Raw genomic sequence first — 22993 nt, 5'->3', positions numbered from 1 at the left:
GCCACCCAACTGTTCACCTCATTTAGCACTTTTCTTTCAGGTATGGTTTGGGTGTTAAAGAGGTTTTTTTTTTTTTTTTTTTTTTCTTAAAATGCAAACCTTTCAAAATCTATCTACTGAAAACTTCCACATTCTGGCCTCAGTGCTGGGGATACAACTGGCATGTTGCTATTCTTAGGAGTTTCAGCACTTACCAGAGCAGACGGATAAAAGCATGTGCATATTGGGGTGGGCAGACACAGGGAGGGGGTGTCCTAAATGGAGCCGGTGGAATGGAGGAGCCAGCAAAGGCTGGGCAGTCAGGAAAGGCTTCTGAGGTGACAGGAAGGTGGCTAGCAGCTCTGTTCCCAGAAGCTCTGTATAAAGAACTGCTGTATACGGCAGCGGTAATGGGAGAGCCCTTCAGTGTCAGCATCACAAACCGTCCCGTCCTTCCCACCCTGGTTCCAGCCACATGCCTCAAATGCAAAGCCATCATTCCCATGTGATCCTGTCTGGTCTGAGCACCAGGAGGCAGGGACCATGTCTATCCTATTAATACTGAGTCATCAGCACCCAGCCAGGCCAGGCATGCAGTAGGCACTGAACTAATTTTTCTAGTAGGATTAACAGGCTTTCCCATAACTGAATCCAAATCCTACCTGCCAATCAAGACCTGATGTCACCTCTCCAAGCAACCCTCTCCAATCCTCACCAGCAAGGGAGCCACAGTGCTGTACCTATGCCTGTCTCAGGCCTTGTCAAGGTTGGCTTCAGCTGTCAACTGACACACCTGGAAAGAGGGAACCTCAACTGGGGAATTTCCTCTATCAGACTGGCCTGGGGGCATGTCTGAGGGCACATCTGGGAAGCATTCTCTTAACTGTTGAGTGATACTGGACTGCCCAGCCCACAGTGTGTGGTGCCACTCCTAGGCAGGTGGTCCTAGGTTGTACAAGAAAGCAGGCTGAGCACAAGCCAGAGGAGCAAACCAGTAAGCAGTCCTACTCTGTGGTCTGTGCTTCTGTTCCAGCCTCCAGGTTCCTGCCCTGAATTCCTGCTTCTGCTTTCCTTGATAATGGACTGTGACATGTAAGCCAAATAAACTCTCTCCTCCCCAAGTTGATTTTGGTCATGATGTTTTATCACAGCAACAGAAAACAAACGGGGAGAAGCCTTTAACCCATCCTGCCCCACATAAGAGGAGGTGTGTTCTTACTATCTGTCCTAAAAATTAAGGAATGTGCTCCAACATCAGGACCACGCACTCTGCCAACGCCCAGTGTTTGATCACATCGTTTAATTGCCACTGCCATCCAACAGGGTGGGTATTACTGTTAACAACAGTGGTTGGATGAGGAAACTGAGGCATGCGCATGTTAACTAGCTTGCTCAGGATCATACAGCCCTAGACAGCTAAGCAGGAATTGGCAAGGGACCCTCATGAAACTGAGATCACTCCATAGCCCAAACTGAAGAGCACTTTTGGCTGAGTCATCTTTACACAAGCCACAGCAGAAAGTTGAGTGTGTCTTCTGTGTCACCAAGAGAGTCAATGCACTACAGACACCATCACAGCCCTTAGTCCACCTTGGTCTTCAACTTCAGCCATGGGAGCAGGCTCAGCTTAGCTCATGCTGACAATGTCCTACTTAAAATGCAGTCCTCTTTCTTCCCTAGAGCCTCCTGTACACCTTGGGAGCCCCCCTCATCCACTCCCTTCTCCCACCTTATCCAAAAGTATGAGGGAGCCAATTCCCGACAGATACCCTTCAGTCAGAAGAGGATGGCACGGGTACTTGACTGTCCACCCTCCAGTCCTTCTATTGATAACTGTGAGAAGCCTTCTGTACACTTCCTTAGAAGTGGAATTGAGCCCTGGTTGCCCCCAACAGTTCCTTTATGACCTGCCCCCCCTGGACTGATGTTACCTCCCCTGCCCAACTCACTCTCCTGCTCACTCCTTCAAGGACCCATCTCCATAGAAACCCACCTGCCTCAAGTCACTGGTTCCAGTTGTGCTTCTCGGGGGCAAAGAGGGGCAGAGAGTAGGACTTCCAAATGGCCAAGAACTCAGTCAAGTCCTAGACTTCCTGCTTCACCTAAAGGTCACCAGTAACCTCTGAAGCGGGTTATATGGGGTTGTGCAAACTGGTCATTCATGAAGTAACCCCGACCTGAGCATGAGAGGCAGAAGCAGTGGAGTTTACTGAACTCTTTCATCTTCCTGTTGGGTGGCAGGCCTCCAGGCAGTGCTGAAGAGCCCCCACCATGATGACCCTGGTCGCTGGAAATCCCATTGTTCTCAAGACTAATGTAGTCAAGACTTTTCTCGAGATGGTTGCTATGGTTTGGAGAAGTGTCCTGCAAAGTCCATGTGTTAAAGGCGAGGTCCTTGCATGTGGCTCTATTAGGAAGCAGGGCCTTTAAGAGGCAAGCACGGTACGAGGCTATACTAGTCAGACTTTGTGTGGCTATGATAAAATATCTGATAAGCAGCGCAAGGGAGGAAGGATTTACTTTGGCTCACAGTGTCAGAGGTTTTTAGGTCATAGTCTTTGACACTGCTGATTTTGGAGTCAGAGAGGTAGAACATAATGGTGGTGGAAACACACAGCAGAGGTTACTCACCTCATGGAAGACAGGAAGTGGAGAGACAGAAGGGGCCAGACACAACATACCCCTAAGGACCTTCCCCCGGTGACCTATTTCTTTCACACAGGTACCACCTCTTAAAATGTCCAGCATTTCCCAAAATATTGTCACCATCCAGGAGCCAAGTTCTCAGTGTGTGAGCCTTTTTAAAGGGCACTTCCTGTCCAAACCACAGCAGAGGTCCTTAGGCCTCTGTGTTCTTAAAGGGAGGGGATATTAGAAGTCCAACTCCTTCCTTTAGCCCTTCTTCTTTTCCTCCAACTGTGAAGTCAAGCTTCCTCCACTGCAAACATCTGCTATGGTGTGCTGCCTCACCATAGGCCCAAAATCACTGGAGCCTGTTGACCATGGATTGAAACTACAAACTGTGAGCCAAAATTAACCTTTCTTCTTATTAGGTTGATTATCACAGGTGTTTTATCACAGCAACAGAAAGCTAGTACAGTGCCTTAAATCAGACATGGCTGCTTCTGCCTTTTCCTTTTTTTAATTCACATTTTAATTACATTTATTTTGTGGGTGTGTGTATGTGTATATGTATATTCACATGTGTGAGCGCACATGTGCCACAGCGTGTATGTGGAGGTCAGAGGACAACTTGTGAAAGTTGGTTCTTCCTTCTATCATGTGGGTCTGTCCTAGTTTGTTTCTTCATTGCTGTGACAAAATATTCTGACCACTACCAACTTGGGGAGGAAAGGGTTTATTCAGCTTACATCTCCCAGGTTGTAATTCATCAGGGAGCCCAAAGTAGGAATTCAGGTCAGGAACCTGGAGGCAGGAACTGGAGCACAGGCCATGGAGGAATGCTGCTTACTGGCTTGCTCCCCTGACCCCTGCTCAGCTTGCTCTCTTATCCAACACAGGGCTACCTGCCCAGGGGTAGCACTACCCACAGTGGGCTGGGCCCTCCCACATCACTCAACAATCAAGAAGATGCCCCACAGACATGGCCACAGGCCAGTCTAATGGAGTCAATTCCCCAATTGAGGCTCCTTCAACCCAGGTGTGTCAAGTTCACACTAAAGCTGTCCAGCACAGGGTCCTAGAGATAGAACTCAGGTTGCCAGCCATGGTGGCAAGTGCCTTACCCATTAAGCCATCCCACCAGCCCACTTCTGCCTTCGAAACAACAAAGTGCTATAAAGTGCCATGGGTGTGGGTGACTGATAAAAGATGGCCACAGATCCTCTGACTCTCACACATTGAGGTGTACCCCATTTCTACTCCCTTTGAGTCTGTGCCGAGCTGGGACTGATGGCAAAAGGAATGACATGGTGGCTCCAGGTTGGACTTGGAGGACTGGTCAGCTCTCCCTGTGCTCTCAGGGCCCAGAGCAGCTGTGAAGACCCTTGCTAGAGCCACTGTATCGAAAGAGCTCAAGGTTACATAGGGAGAGAGACAGGACTAGCATGCGGTATATCCCAGCCACCTCCCCACAGGGGAACCATCATGACCCCCTTAATACCACATGAAGCTGAAGGATCATGCAACCAAGTTCTGCCTCATTTTCTAACCCACAAAGTTGTAACAAAATGGCCATTGGTTCATGCCACTGTGCTGGGTTGGTCCGTTAGACAGCCACAGATGCTCAGAACAGTTTTGCTTCTTTATTATTGATTGAGTTGTGCTGCATAATGCGTTTGCATCAGCAGAATTTGGGCAATAATTTTCTAAGCATTACTTTAAGGTATCTACATATGTACATGCATTTCTGTTCAAATGAATCATCCATTCCCTCCTGCTAGAGCAGATGTATAATTCGCCCCCGCCCCTCCCCCAAACAAAAAACAGCTCCTGCAGTAACCCTCCTCAGTCGTGCACAGCCTGGGAATCAATGCTATTTATATAACTTGCATTTTAAGCGTAATCCAAGTTCTAGGCTATTTTTAAATGTATGGATCATTGTTTTACAATGGAACACTGCATTTATGAGTTCCTTGTTTCACAATTGAATTTAAATGACAAGCAACCCATCAACCTGGAAGGCAGCATGATGTTAGGGTTAAGAGTACAGTCCCCAGGGCAGATTGATGGGTTTGAATCCTAACTCCTTCAGGTTCCCCTTTTGGAAAATGGGGATAATGATGAAAATATTTCAGAGTTATATGGGTTAAGTCAGCTGGTATGAACAAGTGCCAACAGCTTACCGTAAGCCAAAAAGGCTTATTGGCATATATGAATTTTTCCCTCCTCAGTTTCCAGTTATCATCTGACTATTTCCACCAGAAGACATAAGCAGGAGGGCAAGGAAGTGAGATCTGGCCCTATGATGACCACCTTAAGCTTTGTAGTCTCCAGTAAATCTATTAACTGAGATGCTTGCTTAGAAAATTATTGCCCAAATTCTGGGGATGCAAGCATGCCTCACTATGCAGTACAAACCCAGTCAATAACAAGGAGTTACTGCTGACAGCAACCCAGTGAACATACACATTCTGTAGGCTCCAACACTCTTTAAACACCTGCTTCGGGTACAGGTGGCTCCAGTGCCTGGTAGTCTAGACTCAGAGGAAGGAACAAAGCCTACCTGCTTCTGATTCCCTCTGTCCTGGTCTTCTTGCTGCTTTCCATGTTGACATTTTCCAGGGATGCACTCAGTGGGCCTCCCACAGCATTCTGCAACCTGGGTACACACAACTCATTTTCTGAGCTTGACAGTCTCTGAATCCAAGTGAGAGGGTTGGCCTGGGCCTGGTGTGCAGAGTTCAAGTTGGCTATCTGTAAAAACTTATCCTGACCTGAATTAGAGGAGAAAAGGACAGACACACAAGATGATACTGGTTTCTTTCATTGCTCTTGAAATGATACACCCCTGACCCTGGCTTTCTTTTCCTTGTTCTTTTTCTCACTAAGAGACTTGACATTTTACCTTCTGCTAATTTGGGGAGTCCCTGTGATCAGCACTTGCTAATGAAAGGCCCTTTAGAAACCTAAGAAAAGAGAGACACGACGCTTCTTCATCCTATAGCTGATAGAATAGGATACAGGAAGGAGCCTCTTCTAACTGGTGCTACCCAAAGCTCCTGAAGGGCCTGGAAAAAGTTAGCTGCCACAGCCTGTTCTGCATCTACCCTTATAGATCTGCCCTCACAAACAGTACTGTGGGAAGGACTGAAGTCCAATGGGACGTCAAAGCACCTGGGTTCTCGCTATACAACTTCCTTTGCCCTGGCAGTACTATCCCATGTAAGAATCTCTTGTCTGACATGTAAGCATACATTATATGCATAGGACCCTCACTTTCGATTCCTTCCTTTGTCTCTTCTTAGAAAGCTGAATAAATGAGTCTGGTGACACCTTGAAATCAAGACCATTGTCATGAGGGACACCCTACTAAAAGTGTTTGTGTTGTTCATAGAAAATTGGGGTTTAATCGATAGATCTCTTAAGTTAGCAAGGTTTTGCTCAAAGCTGCATCTTTTGTTGCTGTTGATTTGTTTGTTTTGTTGTCGTTGTTGTTTTTGAAATAGGGTCTCTTATAGCTGGCCTGGAACTTTCATTGTAGCCAAGGATGACCTTGAACTCCTGATCCTTTGCCTTCACCTCCTAAGTGCTGGGATTACATGTGTGCACCATCATGCCTGACTTGCATCTGTATTTTGAGAAGAAAATGTTGGCTGTCTGCAAGCCATCTCTTCCCTACTAAAACCAAGAAGAAAATCAGTATGCATAATGTTCATGGGCCCCCTCCCCCATTGTTCTGTATGTGTGTATGTATGGTATCTATGTATATATGTGTATGTGGTATCTGTGTGTGCATGTGGGGGTACAGTGTATTTGGGATGTGATGTGTGAGATATGATGTATGTATATGGTATGTTTCTGTTACCTGTGAATGTGATGTGCATGTGTGGGTATGCACATGTAAAGTACAGTAAGGTAAAGCACCTCTGCTTGAGGGAGTAGGGAACACTTAATTACTCAAGCAGACCCTCTCTTTCCTACAGTAGTGTCTGGTTTGTTGACTGGGCTCTTCCCTCTGAAAAAGCTAACTATTTAAAAGGAGAATATGGAGGTATAGGAGGACTGGGGTACCATCCCTCACATACAGTAGTCAAGAAAGGATGGAGGAATGTGAGTAATTTGAACATGACGTGAATTTTGCACAAATTTCAGTCTGACTCCAGAGCTTAGGCCTGTCAGATACAACACAATACCAATAGCTAGTGTTGATGAAATACATCCTACGTGGCAGGAACAGTGGCAAGCCCTGTTACCTGCATTTTCTCATTCACTATTGACTGTTAACTGTCTAAGGTAGAGATTGAATCTATTTTATAGGTAAGGAAATGTGAAGCTAAGAGAAAATTGATAGTTTAATTCTGGCCCCAAAGACAGTGTTAGAGCAGGTTTCACACTCAGTCTTCTTACTCCTTAGTCCACATTGGACAGTGAGAATGGCAAAGACCCTGAGCCACAGACTGCAGCGCTGGAGAGTCACCTAAACTACCCCCAACCTTCCCATCACCAGGGCCTGAAGGGACAGTGATCTTGGACCTAACCATGGCAGATATGACTCCTAACCCCTTTGGGAAGTTCCTAGACAGAGATGGGAAGGCAGGTCTCAGTCCAGAGAGGCTTAGTGGTTTCAAACAGGACTATGGAGAGATTGAGATTCCAGGAAGCATCTGTCCCTTAGGAAAAGAGAAGCATAGAAGGGAGCAGAGGGGTGCTAGCCCCACATTTCTCAGTTCTTAGAGGAGCTATGTCCCCAGTGAAAAACTGGAGAGTATTGGGGGCTAAGGGGCACTCCATGCATACGTTAGAGGTGACACAGCAAGGTGAGGCATGGGGGCAGATCACAGGAGCAAAGCACTCAGTATCACAGACTCAGCAGGAACTGGGGACCATTGTCACCAGTCCCACTCTGTACACAGGACAGAAGCCAGGTAGCAAGGTGAGAGATGGAGATCACAGGAACAAAGCACTCAGTGTGACAGACTGAGCAGAAGCAGAGGACCGATGTCAGCAGGCCTCAGTTCCATCTCCGTGGCATTGCCCTGGTACACCAACAGTGTGGGGAATATCTTTTGCTAGGTAGAAGAGCCAAGAGTGGTGGTCTTTCAGAAATGGAAGAAAGGGTTGCCAAGAAAGGATGGAAGAAAGGATGTCTCAAAGCCACTGGAATGCCAAGGGAAAAGTGTCTGTCCACTGCCTGTGGATTACACCAATAAAGTAGCTGATAGATAGATATCTGAATGTGTCTGGATGTTGAAGAATCAAGTCCAAGTTATTTATAGCATCCCAAATTCCCAAATACCATGAGCCAAGGCCACCAGGGAAAAGTCACTAAGGTGAAACCCTGGGCATCCCAAGGGCAATCCTGTAAGCACAGGCTCCCAGAAGGGCCAAGCACATCCCCATAGCCCTGAACCGCCCCCAGCAGAAAGGGCTGAGAAAAGGCTGTGGGTTCACTAGGCAGTAATGACAGATCCTGCCTCATTTAGTCCTGGAATTGTACACTCATAGAAGTTCAGTGATTTTTCTTTCTCCAAGGTAAAAAGAAAAATATTCTCTCCAAATATAGCTATGAAATAATGTGCTTGTTGAGATAATTCACAGAAGAATGACTAAGAAACAGTTGGAAAATGTTCAGCTTTTCACCCATCAAAGAAACAAAACAAAGCAACAGTCGGAAATCGTTTTTACCTATCAAATGATGCAGAAAACCCAATGACATTTACTCTGCAAAAAACCAGGCAGGATAACATGGGGGCATCAACACCACACTCAGGAATACAGCACAGGCCTTCAAAATGCCCTAGCTTCGAAACCATTAATTATACTCCTGAGCTTGAGCAATGACACTAGAGCCAGAAAAATATTTCCTCCAATGATGTTTATCCCAGTATCATTTGTAATATCAAAAGAAGAAAACTATTAAGTAACTTTATTTCCATCTAAATCATCTATCCATTCATTCCTTCATTTAAGAAACAGGTATTGGAGCCAGGCCTGGTAGCACAAACCTATAAGCCAGCACTTGGAAGGCTAAGGCAGGAAGATCATGAGTTTAAGGCCAGTCTGGACTACAATTAATTAACCAATGAGTCAATTTAAAAAACATGTATCAACCACTTCCTATTTGGCATATCTCTGGTCTGTAATAGAACTGGGAAGATTGTGGAATACTGCCCCTACCATTAAGAAATTCATGTATCACAAACTAGAGACAGATGTAGACACAACAGAAAATAGACGATGTTACCGATGAAAAGACAGAGGTCTGCAAAAGGAGGCAGTGGTGCACTCCATCTGGGAAGGATGGGGGCAGCCAATCAGGAAGGACTTCAAGGTAGAGGTTCCCTTTAACTTACTCTAGAACTGGGCTCATCTTGGTAGTATGAGTCCAGAGGGGTTGGAAAAGCATCCCAGGTGGAGGTCACTGTATTGATTTCTTTTCTCATTGTGGTGATCAAATACCTGACAAAAGCAACTTATGGGAAAGAAAGGTTTATTTTGTCTCACAGTTCATGGGGAAGTCCATCACGGCAGGGAAGATATGGGAACAGGAGCATGAGATTGCTGGTCACATTGCTTCCACAGGCAAGAAGCAGAGGGATAAATGCTGGTGATCAGATTGCTTTCTCCCTTTTAGAAAAGGACCCCACCCATAGAAATGATGCCACCCATAGTTAAGGTGGGTCGTCTCGCCTCAGTTAATCTAGTCTAAATCCCTCACAGGCATACCCAGAACTAACCTAAATTCAGATAATCCTTCACAAGGCATGTGCAGAGGCCTGTCTCATAGCTGATTCTAGACCCTGTCAAGTTGACAACCAATACTAACCAATACAGCCAATGAGAACAAAGGCCTAGAAACCTGAGACATGGTGTTTTGGCAGCATCAAGATGGCATGCAAGACAGCTGGAAAGCAAGAGAGGAAGTGGGACAAGAAAGAAGCTAAGGTTGGAGCCAGAACTGGAAGAAGTCCGACACGCTGTCCTCAGGACATAGGACTTATCTCTGCTGACAACATGGAACTGTGGGCAAGTTTCAACATGGAAGAATATGACTGAATTGGTCCTTTCAAAAGGCCAGTTAATGGAGCTGGAGAGATGGTTCAGCAGTTAAGATCTCTCTTGCAGAGGACCCAGGTTCAATTCCCAGCACCCACATGGCTGCTAACAACCATCCATAACTCCAGTTCCAGTGCATCTAATGCCCCCTTCTGGCCTCTACAGTCACTGTATAACATAGGTGCACTTACGTGCAGGCAAAATACTCACACACATAAAATAAAAATAATAAATTCTAGCTAACAAGGATGTGAGTCTCGGCAGCAAGCCCACTGGACGTGAGGTGGGAAGAGAGGGTATAGATCATTTTCAGTTTTCTGCAGAGTGGGTGACAGATAGTCCCATTGGAACAAGACAAAGATCATGGCGAAGAGAAGCCAATGGAAGAAACCAACCATGGAACTGAATCAGGGGACAGAAAGAGGTGGTCAGCTCTCTACTCTGTACAGCATTGAAAATGGTGTCTGGGGTCTAGGTGATGGCTCAGTTGGTGAAGTGCTTGTCCCACATGCACAAGGACCTGAGTTTGAACCCCAGAACCCACACAGAAAAGTCAGACATAGAGGAAAGCACTTTTAATCCCAGCACTGAGGAGGTTGAGACAGGCAGAACCCTGAAGTTCACTGGCCAGTCAAACTAACCTAATCAGCAAGCCTCAGGACAGTGAGAGACCCTGTTTTGAAACAGAAGGTAGACAGCTCCTGAGGAACAACACCTGAGGTTGGTCTTCTAATTTCCACATGCATGTACATACACATGCACTCATATGCACAGAGAGAGAGAAAGAGAGTGAGAGAATGGTATCTGCAGAGAGTCCTCATACAGAAATTCTTAAGAAGCAAGGGGAATCAACTACATGGGTCTTTTGAATGTAAATGAAAGTGAGATTCCTGAACACTCCTAAGATGACAGAATCTGCAGGCTGAGAAAACAGTATATTATGAACAAAACAGGCCTGGAAGGACTATTTTCACAAGTGAGCTCAAAGAGTCTGTATAAATATTTTAACATTGCTGAAATCGGGCAATAAATGCAGTATTGATAGCGCTTCACACATGGTATCTCAGTAATGTCAGGTAATGGGGTCTAATTAATTCGCATTCATCATCTCCATCTCCCTGGAAATATCCTGAAACTAGCAGTCCATGATTTCAATACTCATGTGTTTGTTTCTTCTGCTGTACTGTGCTGCCTTTCTTTACTCTCTGTGTTTGGGTCTTTGAGAACTCTGATTTTGTTCCCCATTGATTTCAAGTCACGGACTGGCTTCTAAAACCCAGTGTTATGGAGGCCATATAAGTTGGCTGGCACAGAACCAAACCCCATAGGCCGAAGCCACTGCCACCATTCACATGGTACACTGAGTGCTGAGCATTAAGCTAAAACTGTTGCATCTCTGTTGCACTTGGAGCTCAACACAAACCTGAGAGGGTCATTGTTGTTTAAATGAGGACATAGGCTCAGACAGAGGACATGAGCTACCAAAAGCCACACCACTGCTAAGCGGCACTTGGCTGGGTCTATGGGACCCTACAGGCCTCATTGTTAGCCACAGCTTCTCCATCTTGTCCTTGTGTTCAAATCACTTAGGTTCTTCTGCACATATGGATTCAGTGAGTGTGGGATGGGATCTGAGATTCTGTATCCCTGGCAAGTTCCCAGGAGCTTATTACACTGTCAAACACTGTCCCTCATTGTTCCCTTTTATGAACAGGAGGAGAAATAATGCTTAGATAGATAGATAGATAGATAGATAGATAGATAGGTGATAGATAGATAGGTGATAGATAGATAGATAGATAGATAGATAGATAGATAGATAGATAGATAGATAGATAGATAGATAGATAGATAGATAGATAGATAGATAGATAGATAGATAGATAGATAGATAGATAGATAGATAGATAGATAGATAGATAGATAGATAGATAGATAGATAGATAGATAGATAGATAGATAGATAGATAGATAGATAGATAGATAGATAGATAGATAGATAGATAGATAGATAGATAGATAGATAGATAGATAGATAGATAGATAGATAGATAGATAGATAGATAGATAGATAGATAGATAGATAGATAGATAGATAGATAGATGATAGATAATAGATTGATTGTTTTCCAATTGCATTCTGGGAAGATTGTGTCAATTTACCCTCCTTGTGTTGTTTATTTTAGTTTTTTCAATCTGAGAAGAAAATCTATACCTCATTTTTATTGTGTTTCTGTCATTATTGGCAGCAATTTTAGACTTTTTGGTGATTCCTGGCTCAACTATGTCTTTTCATAGAAATTATTTTATGAAAGAATAAACTTGTCAAAGTGTGTGTTGTGATGGTAATATATACTCACCACTTAAAAGATGAGGAGGCTGCTCAGAACTCATCTGTGCATTAAACCTGTGCTGAGCAGAGCAGAGGCCCAGTAAGTATTTACAGGTCTTGGCCGAATCAGTGACAAATGTGTGCTTTTCTCCAGTGACACTGCTGGTGATGGTGAACTTTTTTCTCTGAAGGAAACAAACACAGACTTTGGAATACTGACCATCCTTGCCCCTCCCTTGAAATGCAAGTAATCAGAGAGTAACAAATGCTCAGCTCCACCATTCAATAGCAGCATGCCAGGCTTCTAGAAGGGCATGGCAGGTGTTTTCTGACAATGGCCCAATATTATTTTCCCTCCTTAGGTTAAAGAAAATCCCTCTCTTACTTTTTTTTCCTCCCTTCATAAACCAAATGTTTGTTTATAAGTCTGTTGCTATTGTCAAGGAGCATGCTGGGAAAGAACATGAAATGAGTCAGTGGACATTTGGTCCTCATGAGGAGGGAACCTAATCCTCGGTGTGAGTGACGAAATTCCCATTGTTTTTGTTGTACAAGCTCCAAGACAAAACGTCAGCTGGTAAAGAAAATACAGAAAGCACCCGTGTGTCCTAATACTTCTTGCTTTGATGAGACAGGCAGCCAGCAGAAGACAAGCAGGCAGCTGCCCTGGTTGAGATAAGCAAGCAGAAAATCTGAGCTCCGAGCAAAAGTGAGTTACTGGCAAACCAGCTAAAGCCAGCTACCATCAAGATGGTAATGAAATTGACCAGGAACTGACCTGGATCCTCATTATGCCTCATTAGAATACATTAGCATAATGAAAATCTCCACCTGCCAGGGAGCCAGAACAAAAACATAAGCATATTTTGAGCTGTGTGCAAAGTGGCACATGCGCACTGAACGCCTCCTCCCTTGTCTGGAAAAAACGCGAACACCATGAGATGTAGCATGTATCCTTGTTCCTGTCTGCTCTGCCTATGGGATGTCTGCACTTATTTTCTACAATAAACTTTCACTTGTCTTGATTTCTGTCCTACACAAGGCAAAAGAAACCAGAGCTTTCTGGTGCCTGGGTTGCAATTATGTTCCAGGTCCTGTGCTAAGAGCTTCATGAGCATTTATGCATCTTGTCTACATGGCTACAGAATGAGGGAGGGCCTACCACTATCTTTACAAACAGAGCAAGAATCCTCAGAACGCAGTAGGAATTGAACTTACACCAAGAAATGCTTCCTATATTTTATCTTCAAGGCTATAGACTGACTGTTAGTATTTGTATGACTTACTGGTTACACTGGGGAAGACTACCACATGGGGCTATCTAGATGGAGCATCAGGGTCAGAATCGTAACTTCTGACCATATCAGAGCAAAGCAAGAGAAGTACATTAAGTATGAATTTATATATACTTCCAAATAAACTCGCAATTCTAGTAAGAACATTGAGCTTGTTTCTATGAAGGTAAACTTATATTATTAAGACAGAGTTTATACTTGAGAGAACCCTCTAGACTTGATCCTCCTGAAGGCTAATCTATTTTATCTCCTCATATCATGTCTAAGAAACTCCACTCACACAAGTCAGTTGCTGACAAAAGGCAGGTAATTACTTTTGATGGCTAATCGTGGTTGTCAATATGACATACTTGGGAAGACAGAACCTGAATTGAGGAATTTCTTCCACCAGCCTGACCTGTAGACATATCTGTGGGGCATTTTTTTGATTGCTAATTAATGAAGGAGGGGCCAACCCAGAAAGCCTGGGCTGTATAAGAAAGCTAGCTAAGCAAGCCAGAGGGAACAAGCCAGTAAGTAGCATTCGTCCATGGTCTCTGCTTCAGTTCCTGCCTCGGCTCCCCTGGATGATGGACTGTGAGCTGTAAGACAAATAAAACTCTTTCCTTGCCCAGGTTACTTTTGGTCATGGTGTTTCTCACAGCAACAGAAAGCAAACTAGAACAGTATCCATTGCTTTTCCTCTGAGAGATCCTTTTCACTGTTAACCTAATTTTAGACAATTTAATCACTTTCTAAACATCCTTTGCTTTTGTTGACAAATGTAGCTCTGAGCTGCCTGTCAATGTGAATAGACTGAATCCAGCTGAACTATGCTTTACCTCGAATCTCTTTAATACTGTGCTCTCCTGAGCATCCAGATGGTCTTAACAATAATTTCTTGGTATTCAATTAATCATTTAGTATACATTTTTCCAAATTTGCTCAGAATTCATATACTTCGTTAGTAGACACTATCAACAAAGCTCTCCCATTTGAATGCCAGAGCTCCAAGGGATTTAAGAGAAAGTGGAATATAGCTACCCTGTTTCTTGGCATAAAGCTTAAGACAGTCTTTATGATAGTGGACTGAAGTTTATTTCTAGTTATCACTGATAGCATCACTTAATAGGAAATCCATGTCTATAGCAAACTTGCTTCAGGGTGAGTTGCTTGATGGATAAGTTGATATATAACTTCAACCTCAGGGGTTTTGGCACAGACATGAACTTCTTTCTTTAAGCCCCCAGTCGTTGTGGTACATTCCAGGTGCTTCTATAACAACTTGTTTATTTCAAAGCATCAGTTTACCATTCAGAGCATTTTCATAGCTGTTGCTGCTTGCTCGCCTCTTTGTTGACTTACCTGTGTGTTTTTCTACATTTTTGCAAACAGTTATATTCTTCAAGGCAGAGGCAGATTTGCCCTGAAATTCATGAAGCTGAAGCTCCAGAGCGTTCACCCAGGCACATCCTTTGGGGTAGGTGGGTGAGAGTCTGGCAACATGTCCACATGCTCTGGTAATATGTAGACAGTAAGGTGTTTCCACTGTAATTCCTCAAGACCATTGAGTCTTTTCTCCTCTGACTACCCTTCTACTCTAATTTGGATCTTAAATATCCACCAAAGGTGCATGTGTTAAAGGCTTGGTCCCCAGGGAAGCACTATTGGAAGTGATAGAACCTTCAGTAGGTGGAGCCTAGGGGGAGAAAGTTAGGTCATTAGGGCATGACCCTGAAGAGGATATTGGAACCCATCTCTCCCTCTGTTGCTTTGCTCCTGTGCCATAATATGTAAATGGTTTTGCTCCTCCAGGCCCTCGCACCATCATATGTTACCTTACCACTGGCCCAAAGCAGCATAGCAGATCAACCATAGACTGGCACCAGTACAACTGTGAGCCAAAACAAATCTTTTGTATTTATAAGTTAATTACCTCAGGTATTTTATTATAGGGAAGGAGAGCTGACTAACACACTATCCTTCCTGTACCCTTCACTGGGTAGTACTAGTACTGATGATGTAGGAACAGAAAGTGAGTTCAGGCTACTTTAGATTTGTTATGATTTATTTTTATGTCACTTGCAGTATCTTTTACAATAGTTACTTTGTTATCAGGTGTCTCAGAAAACATTTCCACTGGGCAGATATACTCAGGTCACAACACAAAGGTGGAAGACTGGCAGCCATGTGAAACTATGCCTTACTGTACTCAGCACCTAGAGGGAAGCTGAAATACACAGAGCCAGTAGATGCCCCAAGGGTAACTTTCACAGTCATCGGGAATTTAAAATTACGATTTAGCTCTCAAAAACAACCAATCGCACTACATTAAAGTTTTTCTTTTGATAGAAATCACATAAAATAGAATGTGTTAGATTGCTGACACTTTATGAACAGAGTGTAGCTCAGTGGTAAAACATTTGCCTAGTATGCACAGACCTTGGTGTCATCCCCTTGTAACACACGAAAGAAAGAAAGAAAGAAAGAAAGAAAGAAAGAAAGAAAGAAAGAAAGAAAGAAAGAAAGAAAGAAGGAAGGAAAAATTGCTACATCTGTAGCAAAGAAACCTATGGCGATGCTTCAAAGAGCAAGTGTGTCTCTGTTCAAAGCTGTGCATTTTAACTATCCTACCTGCAATAAAAAGAAATTTCAATTATCTATACTGAAAGAAAATTGAAACTGCACTTCTACTCTTTCTAAATAAAATGATGTTGCAGAAGTGTTTTCATATGAGAAAATAATCAAAGAATATGCCATTTGACAAGAGAAAAAAATATTATGGGCTTTGCTAGGAAGTTAACTGGTCAGTATTTTTCTGGCATTTGTGCTATTTATTTTCTCAAGTCCTTAAAGTTTGGAAGTTTGGAGGATTTCTCATTTTAAATTAAATTCCCTTTCTTGTGTTAGCTTTGCATCCTTTTTCTTAAAAAGGGTCTGGTATAGTTTTTTCTGCTCCATACATTTGTCACAGAGATTTGAACCTGTGCTGGTAAACAAGAACAGTTACAACATGGCTAGGCTCCTTGCTCTAGAAGGAAAGGGAACAATTTTTGACTGGCTAATCAACCATGCATAGATGCCAATGTAGGCAGGCTTCATATTCTTTGAAAATGCATCTCTTTCTATTGCCTTGGCTACTTTCCTGCAGACTGGTAGTTTGAATGAGCTGTGATTCTTTGAAGCATCTTGGCATCCGGCTCTTCGTAAACAACACTGAAGTGAGCTTCCTGGAGGAATTCTCTCATTATTCAAAGAGTTCATTACATGGGGCTTGCAGAAGCACGAAGAGTTCTCATCATTTTCTGAGGAAGAAGTTAACTGGCGATAAGCAGCTGGTGATATTACATCACAGGATGACTTTCCAGCACAACAAGCCATCCATGCCAAGGAAGAAGATTGTCAGGAGATGGAAGCCCTAATTAAATAGCTTCTTTGAGCTTGTGAATTTGATAACTTCTCAGATTTAATAAAAAAAAAAAGCCCTAGTACTGAGAAAATATACACCTGTAAAAATTAAACACACCCGGAGGCTGTTGAGCTTTATGGGCTCAAACATTTCCATGTTTCAAAACTACTACTTAGAGCATCTGAATTTTTACAAATGTTTTAGAGAAATCACATTGAAAACTTTGGTTGGTTAAACATGCAGCAAGGAAAATAAGAAATAATGTAGGGCCTGGAGAGATGGTTCAGCAGTTAAAAGCATTGGCTGCTCTTGCAGAGAACCTGGGTTCAGGTCCCAGCACTCACTTGGCAGTTCACAACTATCTGTAACTCTAGTTCCACAGGCTCCAACACCCTTTTCTGACCTGTTCAGGTATTACACAATGTGGGTGCACTTAAATGCAGGCAAAACACATGGACACATAAAAATAAATACGTGAAAAAAAATTTAATAGAAAAGAAATAATGAAATTGTATTGAATTTAATTCAAAAGTTTTAATTTTTAAAATATTTTTCAATTGAATTAAGGTGATTTAAATAACCCAAATTCTGAAAAATTCATGAATATCTTGACAAAACACAAGCCAGTTTAATGAACTCAAACTATTCTAATTAGTTCCTGTATTTCCAGACAAGCTTTCTTTTCCTAACCATAAATGATAAGTTATTAGGAAATCGTACTTCGACAATATATTGACTCCAAGATAAAAGAACAAAAAAAGAAATACTCAGAAATTGAAGAAAAATTATGTTTTACTTAGGAAACTAACATCAGATAATAAAAATAATCTAATTAATAGAACTTTTTAAATAGTAGGAGAAAATTAAATAGAAAAAAATGTAAAGCATATAGGTCACAAGAAAAAGAATTTTGTCTTAAAATGAGTTAGAAATGAAACCCAAACACTGGCCTGGATAAGCCATGTGGCAGGGAGGGACAGTCACCTACCAGGGTCCCAGGGCCAAACTGATAGGAACTGAATTCAGGAGGTGAATGGTACAAATGGTGTTTAAATACGATTGCAAATGCATGGTGAGTTGGATTTTCTGGGGTTTTTTTTAAGTCTTTAAATTTTTCGAGGGCCATCGAAGGTCTGTGGCATTCATTGTCTGTCAGGACACCTAAAGTTTATGAAAGACATCAGGTGCCTGGGCAGAGACAGAAACAGATAGATGTTTCAAAACCCTGCCCGTTCCCCTCCTCCATCTCCCACTTCACCTTGCTCTCAGCTTGGATGGGCTCCCCAGTTTAAGTAAACAGTCCAGAGGGAAAGTGCAGCCCTTTCCACTACAGGCTATTTATAGAAGCTTGTGAGGGAGCTTACAAGTGGGAGTAGGAAGAAATGGCTTCCTGAGGACCTCCCAGAAGCCCCTAGCAAAATACTCCAAAGACCTCAGTGTACCAGAAAACAGGCTGTGAGCACATTTGTCAAGGGACAGTCATATAACCACCGCCCCTTAAAGTGGCAGCGGACCAAAGGAAAACAAGTACAGCTCACTTATCAACTGAGCTTCACTTACCTGAGTTGAAATCTTCCCAGTTTCTCTCCATGGAAACTGTGATGCTGCAATTCTGCTGTTGGTTTCCACCTTGTAGACTATGACACCTTTGGCACAGACCCCCAAGGCCATCTCCCCTTCTGGCCTCTTCTTCTCAGGGAAAACCTGATGAACCAGCACTCCATATTCTGGGAGCTGCTGAGCAACCTGGAATAAGGGAAAGGCCAACTGAGGACAGACAAGTTCACTGATTCAAAGTAATGCACGTCAATTCCCTTATGGTAAATGTCCCAGTAGACTTCTATTAGTGCCAAGTAAGTTTAAGGAACACTCGGCTAAACAGACTTTCGTACTCTGGAGTATAATCATATCTTTGATATGATGGCTTTTTTCTTTTTCTTAACCTAAAGAATCTTTTATTTGCAGAATACCTAAAAATAACATTTGGGACACAGTTCTTATGAATATAGTACAGAAAGACAAAAATACCCGAATAAGATTTTTAGGATCCAGACTCCCCCGAGAAAGCTCAAGGTCAGGGATTCCTTTCCACAGTTATATCAGTGATAGTCCACATTACTATCTGGTCTCTCCTTTTCATGTTCTAATTATAAAAACTAAACCTCAAGTATAGCAAGCAGCCTTCCAGATCACTAGCCTGGCTTTCACAGCAAATGGAGCCAAGAGCGCCTTACAGAGAAAAGTGACCCATCAGTTCGGCATGGCTTTCCACCCAGCAATGCCTCCATAGGATCCCACAGTCCAGGTCTTGCCTCAGAGACCAAGGGCCAATCAGCACTTATAGCTACATCAGATCAACAGAATTCTCAAGAGAATTTGGAGCATGAAATAAGCACAAATGTTTTGCTGTCTGGACAGCAGTCACATTTCTCGTCTGGGCCCTCTCTTCTTATCTGAACCAGAAAGGCTCTGGTCCTCATCAGATTGGTATGTAAGGGCCTGCAGAAAGAGCTTCTTGCTCTAGACACACCTAAAAGTCCTCTTAGAAGGGCTTTGGTGAAGTCTGGTATTACATCTCTACCCTTAGCAGAGTCCCATGGCCTCTCTATACACACTTTCTCATATCCAGGCACAGTCACAAATGAGCAATTAGAAATTTTGTTAATCTTTCTCAAACTCATTGTTAACCTCTCTCCTGTTGATGAGTAATCTCTGCAGACCTCCTAGCTCTCCATGAGGTTATGATTAAATTTCTAGATGCTGAGCCTCCTGATTTTAGCTTGGGAGAGACACTGTCATCATTGTTGTCATCATCATCATCATCGACATCATGATCATCATCACTGTCACCTAATAAAAACACTGAGCACTTGTATTGAAATGCTCATGGCCAAGCTGGGTATTGGTTAAAATATGGCAAAGCATGGCTGGCCCAAGACAACGAGGTAAATCATGTTAAGGAATTTGATGTGCTGTTTCTAAAAAAACAATTTTAAAGCATTACAGTATCCTTCATGAGAATAAAGATGCCTTGCTTGCACCTTTTTAGTTGTTTGGTGGTAGCTTTTTATCTTTATTTTTTAATTATTCTGAAAGGGCTATTATCCTTAAGTACTGGGGGCCCAAAAATTCTTAAACTGGTAATGTGCTGTTAAGCATTGCCAGGCTTTGTTTCAATTAGGATGTAGTTTTCACAATAATCATAAAAGGAAAGTGTAGCTATCTCTTTTCAAAGGAGAAAATAGAAGTACATAAAAATTAAGTAATTAGATCAGTTGAACAATTTGTCTCTGTAGGTCAACTTCTTCAAATTCGTCCATTGAAAGAAAAGCTTTTTTCCAACATTTTATTAAAATGTACTTTGTGGCCTTTTTTTTTTTTTTTTTTTTGGTCTTTTTGAGACAGGGTCTCTCTGTAGCACCAGCTGGTCTGGAACTCACTATGTAGACCAGGCTGGCCTTGAACTCACAAAGATCCACCTGCCTCTGCCTCTGCCTCTGCCTCCGGAGGTCTAGGATTAAAGACAAGCACCACCACACCTGGGCCACATGTTCTGTTAGGAAGTAACAAAGAAAGCAGGTACTAGGGTTGGAAAGATAGTTCAGCCAATAAAGTTCTTATATAAACACTGAGGACCTGAGTTCAATCCTGAACATCTATATAAAAAAGCAAGGTGGCGGGTGCTTATAATCTCAGCACTGGGGAGGCAGAGACAGGAGGACCCCTGAGGCTCTCTGGTAAGCCAGCCTAGCCTAAACGGCAAGCCCCAGGTTCCAGTGAAAGACCCTGTCTGATTAAGGTGGATGACTCCTGAGGAACAATACTTAAGGTTGACCTCTGGCCTCCACACACACATGGGCACATGCACACATACCCACATGCACACAAAGAAAATGACTACCGATATTACAGGAATTTCATCCTGTATTATGCTTGAAATCTAGAATTGCTATCACAAATAACAAGCATTATTGGAGTCATCTGATTCAGCTTGATGTTCCATGTCATCTCATGACAATTGACAAGTCCTGTTTAGCCACATAATCAAGTATCACATTCACATGCGGGATATGAGTTTTGATATCACAGATGCTACCCATTAACCAACTATTGACTATTTGAAAATTTTCAATCACTGTTCTCTCCAAATTCTGTTACCTATAGTTCAGCCTGACTCTGCTGTTCACACAGATTTACAGGCTGATGATAACAGCACTTAGCCTCCCCTATTGTTTTTAATATGCTCAGGTAACCCAAAGTAATGTCAACTTCCGTTTCCTGTCACCTCTTGGTGTGAATAGCCAAAATATCAAGCCCTATTGGAACAAATGTAAAACAAGTCATAGAACCGTAAGAACAGCTGGTGTCAGTATGTTGGAGCATATGTGGCCAAATTTACGTGGTTCAATTTGAAAATAATTTCAATTTCTTCTTACTATGTATGTCAGAACAATTTTCTACTAATGAACATGGTGTTTAGATTTTTGTTTTAGTATGGTATACATAACTATCTAGTGATAATTACACAACTGAATATATCTGAGAGACAAATTGTTCAATTGAGCCAAGAAATCTGCCAAAGTTCCCACTTCGAAGGCAGGAACAGGAATATGGGTACTTGAGTCTGCTACAAAGAGTTCCCTCCCAACAATGAAAGTGCAGGGTGTCCACTACCCAGAGTGACCACTACCAACTTGGAGAGGAAAGGGTTTATTTGTCTTACATCTCCCAGGTCACAGTTCATCAGGGAGCCCAAGGTAGGAACTCAGGGCAGGAATCTGGAGGCAGGAGCTGGAGCACAGGCCATGGAGGAACGCTGCTTACTGGTTTGCTCCCTGACCCCTGTTCAGCCTGCTTTCTTATGCAACACAGGCCCACCTGCCCAGGGGTGGCACCACCCACATCACTCATCAAGAAGATGCCCCACAGACATGGCCACAGGCCAGTCCTATGGAGGCAATTCCCCAACGGAGGCTCCCTCAACCCAGGTGTGTCAAGTTGACACTAAAGCTATCCAGCACACAGGGTATCAGTAAAGACTGTAACATTGGTAAATATGAATAAATGCCTTCAAGGGCATCTTAAATCTGTTAAAAGTGAGATAATATTATCTGTCTCCTGTCTTCCCTGGTGCCTTTCCTCAGCTGTCCCACTCGGAGCCCCTGTTCTCCCAGCAGCAGAGAAGCGAGATTGGAACCTCCTGAGTGCAGCCTTGCTGCCCTGAAATCTGTGAAAAGCAAATGGATTTTTGTTTCACGATGCTCAGTAAGAAATTCATAAAAATTCACGTCTTGACCCCACTTCTGAGAATGTATTCCAAGGAAATGTGCTGAATAATGAAAACAAATCCTTCTCCTAGTTCTGTTCAGTACAGACTTGCAAGGATGGGTTACGAAGGATACCTCCCAGGCAATAAATGATTTCCTAAAGATAATACTATCTTCAAATAGATTATCTGCCAGCTCTTACAAAGGATAAAGCATATGCAACATCTGGGGAATGTATTCATTATAATGCTAACTAGAAAAAATATGTAGGCTATAACCAATATGATTCTGACAGCCAAAAATAAAAGTTTTTTTCATATAACACATCACAACTTCTAGTTGGGTTGGAAAATGGTTCTGACATTGAGGAAGTGTAGAAAACAGTGCGCTACTTGAACAGGTTGTTCTGGAATTAACATGCTCACACAGCTGTGAATCTTCCAGACAGGATGGCGTTCAGCGGTACCCGCACTGGACTGCTGCCAAGTCTGCTTCGGCGTGAGATGAATTGGCAGAGTGCAGCATCCGTGAGCCGGGCCAACGGGAGGCCACCTGGGAATGGTTTCCTCTTTTTTTAATGAAAAAGAGGAGTCTAGAGAAGCTATAATTAAATATCTAGTGACTATTTATGGAGTAATGGCTCTGCAATGGGCTCTGAGGATTCAGGGCACTGCTGGTATTGACAGCCTAGTTAGACAAGAAATGTACAGGGGTGACTGGGAAGCGAGGGGTCTCAGCAATATGTAGCAACAGGTTTTCAACTGCTCGCTACCATCCATCTGTGTGACTCTACACACGAGATTCTACCCTCAGTGAAAGTAACAGAAATAGAGCCAAAGATGGATGTAGAAAAATATTAATCTAGTATTGTTTATCAGTCCTGTTTTGGAGCCAATTTAAATGTGAAACAACACCGAGAAGTAGTAAGGAGTGTGCATTGTTTCAAAGTAAGTTTTCAAATTTTTGACAATGTAGGATTATATCAACACATATAAGTAAGTGCATATATAATATACACCCACCTTAAAAATACACACACACAAACACACATTTT

At 42.8% G+C, this 22993-nt stretch overlaps 1 protein-coding gene across 2 annotated transcripts in view; it reads right to left on the bottom strand.

Moving 5' to 3' along the window:
* Positions 1–22993, bottom strand: part of Frmpd2 (FERM and PDZ domain containing 2) — a 103802-nt gene that overhangs the window by 35729 nt on the left and 45080 nt on the right. For both annotated transcript variants that reach the window (XM_017798426.1, XM_008834125.1), the window contains 3 exons: positions 18233–18418; positions 12018–12174; positions 5165–5375 (listed from right to left, as the gene is read on the bottom strand). In XM_017798426.1, coding sequence (XP_017653915.1) covers positions 5165–5375; positions 12018–12174; positions 18233–18418 — 554 coding nt within the window. The remainder of the gene's footprint in view (positions 1–5164; positions 5376–12017; positions 12175–18232; positions 18419–22993) is intronic.

The sequence above is a fragment of the Nannospalax galili genome, unplaced genomic scaffold (genome assembly GCF_000622305.1).
Source record: "Nannospalax galili isolate Female #2095 unplaced genomic scaffold, S.galili_v1.0 scaffold996, whole genome shotgun sequence".
In the NCBI taxonomy this organism is placed as follows: Eukaryota; Metazoa; Chordata; class Mammalia; order Rodentia; family Spalacidae; genus Nannospalax; species Nannospalax galili.
Note: the sequence above shows the minus strand (reverse complement) of the source record. Positions and strands in the feature narration are given on the sequence as shown.